Raw genomic sequence first — 7972 nt, forward strand, 5'->3', positions numbered from 1 at the left:
TTTGTCTCTACAGTTTTCACTAGTTTTATCTGTCATTCTCTTCCCTCCTGGAGTATTTCCCTGACTCACCCTTCAGTCCTGTCATAAAAATCCTGCTCCTGATAAGATCCACTTGCATGTGCAGAGGCCTGGAAGTAATGCTGCATAGCCTTATGGGGCGCTGGAAGTGACCTTCTTTTTTCCCAACAAACTTTATTGAATATTGAACAATTATAAACCTTTAAGCCAGGGGTATAATAAAACAAAAATAAAAATGAAAATATATACATATAAAAAATGCACATACACTTAGATACCGTAACGTAACTATAAAAGTTCAAGGTATAAGTAACAAAGGACAAGAAAAATGAAGCAAGGTACCCATGTCCATTTATACGCATAATAAAATCTATTCTCTATTGTGAAAATTTCACATTCAGTTTGTCCAAAACAATGTGTGTTTTATTGCCTTTTTATTCTCATGGTATTTTATTGTGGTGATCGAGTTCTTATCAGAGGTGATTGATGTTACTGTTTGAGGTCCGTCCATCATAGAAATCTCCCTACAGTATGCTGGATGTGATCTGGATGAAGTCTTTGTCCATATCTTTATGATCAAAGCACAATATCAAATCTGTATCTGTAGATTGAATGATTTGCTAATTTTCTGGCGAATAGTTAGAAGTGACTTCCAACTGTCAACCGACTGCATCTGTAGATTGACCATCACCTTTGCTTCCACTACCTTTAGTCCATGGGCCAGGCCAGATGTCAGTACCACTCAAGGTGACAAAACTTGCTTATAATTTAAAAAAACATCTATGTCTATAGATGATATTTTGGTATGATACCCCTTCCTGAGTGGCATTATTGATATCTGTCAATGTTTCACAATATTTGGTATCATTTTAAAGGGGGACTTTTAAGCATTCATTCAAGCTAAGATGTGCATCTTTCTGACCAACATAGAGGTCACTGCAGCTCTTGAAACTCTAAACAATGCACATTTTTACACAATTTTCGCCTAAATGATATACTATCTTTTATCCCTGTGTCATCTAGGAACAACAGAGACACACAATACAAAAACTGGAATACTCACAGGACCGTAAGGATTCAGGAAATGTATCACATCTTAGCTTGAATGAATGCTTCAAAGGTCCCCTTTAAAATGATAACAAAGACAATATTGTGAAACATTGACAGATATCCTGCACATGAGTCTAAACCAGGATATGCACCAGCATCTAAAATGTAATTTCTGAAGGGGGTGGTAACTTCATGAGCTGATAACTATGATACAGCTGCCACTCATGAAGATTTATCATACCAGAATATCATCTATAGATGTGGATATTTACAAAAATAATAAGTAAGTTTTGTCACCTTGAGTGGTATATCTGGTCTGGCCCATGGACTAACCGTCAACCGACTGCATCTGTAGATTGACCATCACCTTTGCTTCCACCACCTTGGGATAGTCCCGCAGAAAGCTAGGGCGTAATTTATTTATGTATGCGTGGAAATAAAGCAATCCACCACTGGAAACGTGCGGGGGTTGGCGTGTTGCGCCCCACGGAGACACAAATAGCACATCTCCACGTAACCGAAAGTGCATCATAAAAATGTCAAATCTATTTTCAGCTACTGTTGTGTTAAATGCACATGGAGGGAGAGGAGTGTGGAGAGGGCTGGCTGCTGCTGGCGGCGCGGAGCTGCCACGGTGCGCGCTTTCCAGGGGGAAAACGTACGTGCAGTAATACAATCTGAATTGCTGAACAGAAATACTCAGGCTTACGAGTACAAAGCGCCCTCCTGGAGGAGTGGAGGCGCACGGAGAGGATGCTGAGCTCTGGAGAAGCAGGTGTATCCAGCCAAGTGGAGGAGGCGCAGGGAACAGCGCATCCGCGACGCACAGCAGCCGCTGGACACCCGCACCTGCTCCACACTAAAACTCCCAAAGCTCGGCTGCTGTTCTTCATGTAACGATAGTAATAGCTGGGTTTTGTATCAACTCATGTTTGTTAACTAGAAATGAGGACAAAATGACGCGGACGGACGCTGGGTTCATTTGGGAAGCTCTGTAAGGGACGCAAGCAAAGGCGCTCGGTTCTCAAGCTGCTTCACTCCAGTCGTTTCTCATCAAAGAGGTCGGATCTTCTGCAGGATCTTCTGCAGGATCTCCTGCCAGGATGCCCGTGACACTTTTATCAGCCGAGAGCCTCTACATAGGGATGGAGGTGCTGATCGCTCTCGCCTCCGTGATCGGGAATGTCATGGTGGTTTGGGCGGTGAAAATTAACAAATCCTTGCGAGATACCACGTTTTGTTTCATCGTGTCTTTGGCCCTGGCGGATATTGCAGTGGGGGCTCTCGTCATCCCCCTGGCCATCACCATCAGCATCGGGCTGCAGACTCACTTCTACAGCTGCCTGCTCGTGGCGTGCACGGTGCTGGTGCTGACGCAAAGTTCCATCCTCGCTCTGCTGGCCATCGCGATTGACCGGTATCTCAGGGTCAAGATCCCGACCAGGTAACCAGGATTCTCACAGAAACAAACGTGGAAATAAGGACCGGATAGTATCATTATTATCTTTTTCCGCCGTTTTTCTTTCCCCATCTTCTCCTGGGAGAAGTGAAAGCAGCTCCAGCTCACCATGATTCCTGAGCACTGATTTGTATAGCCCAGGTTTTTGTTTCACTTTACAAGCTGCTCCACACTTCCAGTTTCTCAGCATGCATGGAGATCTGACTTATCAACAACAGCATCTGCTGATCAACCATGACTTTGATTGTGAACATATCTGGAGGCGTTTGTCAGTGATGTTCACTCTCATAGATTGTGTTTCGTTGTGAAAACTAAAGGCATTAAAGGATTGGAGCTCCTCACACTGCCACAGAAAATCTTTAAAGCTTAGTACAGCTCTTGAGCTCTCTTATCTTTAACCTTTGTAATTTTGTGTGTATTCATCAAAAGTGCTGTAATTCTTACTCGAGTCATTCAAAACTGAATTTTTGGACTGAGATTAGGAATGGGCGATATTTTACCGTTCACGATATACGTCAAAAAAATTCCTCCCGATAAGAATTTGTCATGTCGCGGTAAAAACGATAAATTCACGTTGATGATGTTTTTGTGTAAAGCTGATTTTTGGAAGGAAGGAAGGAAGGAAGGAAGGAAGGAAGGAAGGAAGGAAGGAAGGAAGGAAGGAAGGAAGGAAGGAAGGAAGGGAGAAAACAAGGAAAGAAGGAAGGAAGGGAGAAAAGAGGAAGGGAAGAAGGAAGGAAAGAGCAGCAGGAAAGAAGGAAGGAAGGGGAAAAAAGAAGGAAGGAAGGAAGGAAGGAAGGAAGGAAGGAAGGAAGGAAGGAAGGAAGGAAGGAAGGAAGGAAGGAAGGAAGGAAGGAAGGAAGGAAGGAAGGAAAGGGGAGAAGGAAGGGAGAAAACAAGGAAAGGAGGAAGGAAGGGAGAAAAGAGGAAGGGAAGAAGGAAGGAAAGAGCAGGAGGAAAGGAGGAAGGAAGGGAAAAAAGAAAGAAAGAAAGAAAGAAAGAAAGAAAGAAAGAAAGAAAGAAAGAAAGAAAGAAAGATAAATTCCCGTTGATGACAAACATGGCGGATCTGAGAGCGAGATAGATTCATAGTTAAAAAGGTGGAGTTGAATTGGTATTTTTTTTATCGTCATTTTTATCGTTATGGGGATAAATGCCCGATAACGATGATACATTTTTTAGTCCATACCGCCCATCCCTAACTGAGATGTGTCAACGTATCTTAGGATGGTGGAGAATAGTTCAAAACAGTAATGTATTTGTTTTGTCCCCCCCTCCAGAATCAGAGCAACTCTGTCTCCTCCTGAGAAAAGTGCAGAAATCCACCCCCACCCTCCCACCGCCACCACTACCCATCAAGTGTTTTTAGATTACAATCTCTTTCTTGAGCACACCGGCTTGCAGGCTCTTGGTTTTTGCTGCTTTTCCGGCACAAACCCAACTCAGCGAACGTCCACTAATCAATACTAATCTACCACACGGCACCTGTTACAGTCGGGCCAAACTGTAGGGTTCAGCATCGCCGCAGGCTATCCGTCAGCAAAGGTCAGGTCGTTATAATGTGACCATTTCGTCTGCAATTACGCCATTAGACACTATAAAAATCAATTAATGTTAATCTGAAAATGATCCAGTCATAGCTGTACGTGCATCCTAACATGAGCTGGAGCTGATAATTGGGTTCATCTCTGCCTCCGGGCTAATATTAAGATAAGTCTCTGTGTTATTTCTGGGATTCAAGACAAGACAACAGTAACAAGATTTTAGAGGCCATGCACCTTCCATCTGCTTTCATTTGCTGCTACACATCCATTAGATAATGTAAAGAAAAAAAACCTTTGTGAACCTGTAAAGCCTGTAATGTGTTGAGTAGTCCTGATTTTTTTTTCCATTACACTGTCGTACTAAATTAAAAAGGAAAACTGAGATAAAATGAAGAGTTTCAAATGAAGCAAAGGAAAAAAAGCAGTTCTGCACAATGTCAGGTTTATGGATCACGCTTTCAAATGCACAGTACTGCATATTTCAAATATGTACTGCAGGGAGCTGTCTGTAAACTGTTTAGTTTTTGTGAATCTTAACATTCTTTGCTCTAAATACACTGACAGCATGAAATATGAAGTACCACAGAAAACATCATGGTTCACCAATGCTTTGTGGAAGGATGTTGACATGAAGCTGTTTGTTTGCCCCTGTAGGTACAGGCGAGTGGTGACAACTCGGCGAGCAGGCGTGGCAGTGGTGATATGCTGGACGGTGTCTTTCATCGTGGGGCTCACGCCCATGTTAGGATGGAACAACCTGAGGCGCCTCCAGCAGAACGGCTCCATCAGCTCGGATCTCATTATCACATGCCAGTTTGAAAACGTCATCAGCATGGACTACATGGTCTATTTCAACTTTTTCGGCTGGGTGCTACCACCGCTGCTGCTCATGCTGCTCATCTATGCTGAGATCTTCTACATGATTCACAAGCAGCTCAACAATAAGAAAATCAACAGCAGTCACACAGACCCCAACAAGTATTATGACAAAGAGCTGAACCTTGCCAAATCTCTGGCCCTGGTGCTTTTCCTCTTTGCCATCAGCTGGCTGCCTCTCCACATCATCAATTGCATCACGCTTTTCTGCCCTGACTGCAAAACACCCATAGTCCTCCTCTACATTGCCATCCTGCTCACACACGGCAACTCTGCTGTCAACCCAATCGTCTACGCTTTCCGCATTAAGAAGTTTCGCTTGGCCTTCCACAAAATCTGGCAGCAATACTTCTGCTGCAAGGACACGCCGGCTCTGGACTTTCAGCACAGTGACAGGAAAGAGATGCCCAATCTGGTGATTCAGCAGGCGACACCACTGCAGCTCACTCAGATGGAAAACCTTAAATCTAACCCACAACACATGCAGCAGCCTCCGTTTGAGCCACAGGAGGAGCAAAAGCCCCAAATGCCTCAGCAGCCTAATGAACATCCGCCCTCACTGGAGCAGAACACGGTGTAAGTGAAGGGATAGACCCGATGGCTGGAGAAATAGTGATGAGTGCTCGAGCAGTAGCTCTCTTATCATTTGAATGTAGCCTGGTGGTGAAAATGGATTGCTACGCGGCGCTGCAGTGCTCTGAGGATATTGCTCACTTGAAGATAAGTCATCTTTCCTCAGGAGGATTGTATCAAATTAAAGTCTGGTGGAAGAAAAAAAAAAACTTGCAATATCTGAAGTCCTTTTAACTGTGTATACCTTAGTACCGGGCTGAAAGCACTCCACTTTCACTGTCTTATTCATTATGGTGGAGCAGTTGCTGTGAACTTTACAAAATGTGCAATGTAGGTTGTCATGGTTGATGAAATATCAGATTATCAAATGTTACTACTGAACATTTATAAATTATATAAAGCAGGGTAATCTAAATACTGTAATACCTTGTATATATTTAAAGTGACAGTGGCTACATGATATGAATGTAATAATGTAAATACAAGACTGTAGCAGCACAGCTGGAAATGCTCATCCCATCTTCAGGGTCTTAGCTGCACAACGATGTCTAGAGCAATGGTGGAGCAAAAGTTTCGTAACCTTTAAACTCTTCTCCAATGAACACCAGCCCCTTCCCCACAACAGCAGGGCTGCATCGCAGAAGACTCGGAAATACAACACAAGCAGACGGAGGCTATATGGGAGGTATTAACATTTCAGAAGCTCCAATACATGCAGCAGACAAGCTGCTATCCACGGGGGATGAAACAAGATGGACTTAAAGTTCATGTTTGCCGTGCCCCCAAAAACAGTTGGCAGGAGAACAAGAGCTAGGAGCAACAACGTTTCCTCAACTCCCATGCAAGTAACATCATCACATCTTACCACGAATGACTGTGCCTTCTATGGCCTTATTCAGTGTTTTTGAGTGAACACTCTAACTGATACAGAAATAAAACCTTACGATTGTGAGCCTTTTATATCCTAGAAGCTGCCAATCTGGTAGATCTGTAGATTAAAAAGTAAACTGTGCTCAGTGGCACTCATTTCAACACACTGTATGAGAATGTAAATTATACAGTTTTTTTTTGTATTTTGTAAAAATTGCAAGATCCAGCCAAGATGCTTCACTGTTACTCTAAATATGTGACAATCTCTCTCATGTATGGTCAAGACAATTTATACAACTGCCTCACAAGCAGAAAGAGATGGTGAACATTTGATGCTGGTAAGGTTGTAAAGATTCCTCAAACACTCCACCCACCTCGTCTGTTTCATTTGTTCACAAATCAGACATACAAAATTTATTATTATAATGTGCTTTTTTTAGTTACTTAGATTCCAGTAGAATAGTGAAATACACATGCTGTTGTTGGTTTTTTGTCTTTTTTCAGGTCATTTAGTAGAGTTTTATTGATGACTGCTGATAAATATGTATGTTCAGATTACATATAAAAGCACAATTTAAGCCAGCGCTTAAGACATTTTTATTTTAAAGGCAGGGTAAGCAATTTTTGGATGATGTCACGTCTGTTGATATTTGAAATCAAACATTAGCAAAACATGTTGAACTACCACCTCTGACTTTCTCCTTCCAGTGGTTCCAAAGAAAACTTGTAGAAAACTAGAACTTTAGAAAGCGTGTAGAATCACTTACCCTGCCTTTAAGCTTAAATAAATTTGCAACAGCAAATATGAGTTAAAGGAAATGTCAGATTGTGCATATCAGGTTGTTTACTATTCATTTAGAAAATGATGTTGAATAATGTACTTGGCAAATCACAGATTGCTAGCAGTCTCAACTGCAGTGAGGCAAGGAAATATTTGATCGTAAACCCTATTATGCACTCGTGCTGACTGCTCTATTACTAGACCTTTTGTGGCAGTGTTGAGATAACAAAAGCACAGTCATGATGAAAGAATGCGATCTTGGTTCAATACTTGTTGTGACATGGTTAACTAGCAGCTAATTCCAGATGTAAGCATCTATTTAAGCCTGAAGTTTGAATTGTAAATATGGCGTAACGAGCCACATGTGTGACTGGTTTACGACCTGATTGCAGTGCTTGTTTTGTTCAAAGGAAGAGATGAAAGGAAGCCTCTTGCAAAGAAAAGAGTGCAAAGTCTCACAAAATAACTCATAACTTAAAAGTGATGATGATATTATTAAATCAAAGTTGCTACAACTTGCAAACCGAAAGATGATTCATCTCGGCTTGAGAGGGTTGAATTTTTTTGCTTTTTTGGGGGGTTTGGGGGATTTTTGCTGGTCTGACGTTAGATGTTATTTCAGACAAAGCCTGTGAAGTGAAGACCAAACCAGAGTTACAACAAGAGTCAATATTGTAATTAAAGTCGCCATTAAATGGTTATGTTGCTATATATACCACACCAAGTTTATTTATAAAGCACTTAAAACAGCCACAGTTGAAACAAAGTGATGCATCTCTTTATCTGTTAATGTTCACATAT

The 7972-nt window shown here is 41.9% G+C and overlaps 1 protein-coding gene across 1 annotated transcript; it reads left to right on the forward strand.

Annotated features, from left to right (window-relative positions):
- The first annotated feature begins 1696 nt into the window (after nt 1–1696).
- Nucleotides 1697–6895, forward strand: adora1b (adenosine A1 receptor b). The gene is made up of 2 exons (XM_061736268.1): nt 1697–2512; nt 4726–6895. Exons 1-2 carry the CDS (start codon nt 2172–2174, stop codon nt 5525–5527), a joined length of 1143 nt encoding a protein of 380 aa, XP_061592252.1. The 5' UTR covers nt 1697–2171; the 3' UTR covers nt 5528–6895.
- Nucleotides 6896–7972: the final 1077 nt, after the last annotated feature.

This window comes from Cololabis saira, chromosome 12 (assembly GCF_033807715.1).
Source record: "Cololabis saira isolate AMF1-May2022 chromosome 12, fColSai1.1, whole genome shotgun sequence".
NCBI lineage: Eukaryota > Metazoa > Chordata > Actinopteri > Beloniformes > Belonidae > Cololabis > Cololabis saira.

Excerpts from the sequence above, each read along its gene's own strand:
- adora1b (XM_061736268.1), top strand. The coding sequence starts at position 2,172 with ATGCCCGTGACACTTTTATCAGCCGAGAGCCTCTACATAGGGATGGAG. Across the intron at positions 2,513-4,725 it reads AGGGTCAAGATCCCGACCAG|GTACAGGCGAGTGGTGACAA; the intron begins GTAACCAGGATT and ends TTGCCCCTGTAG.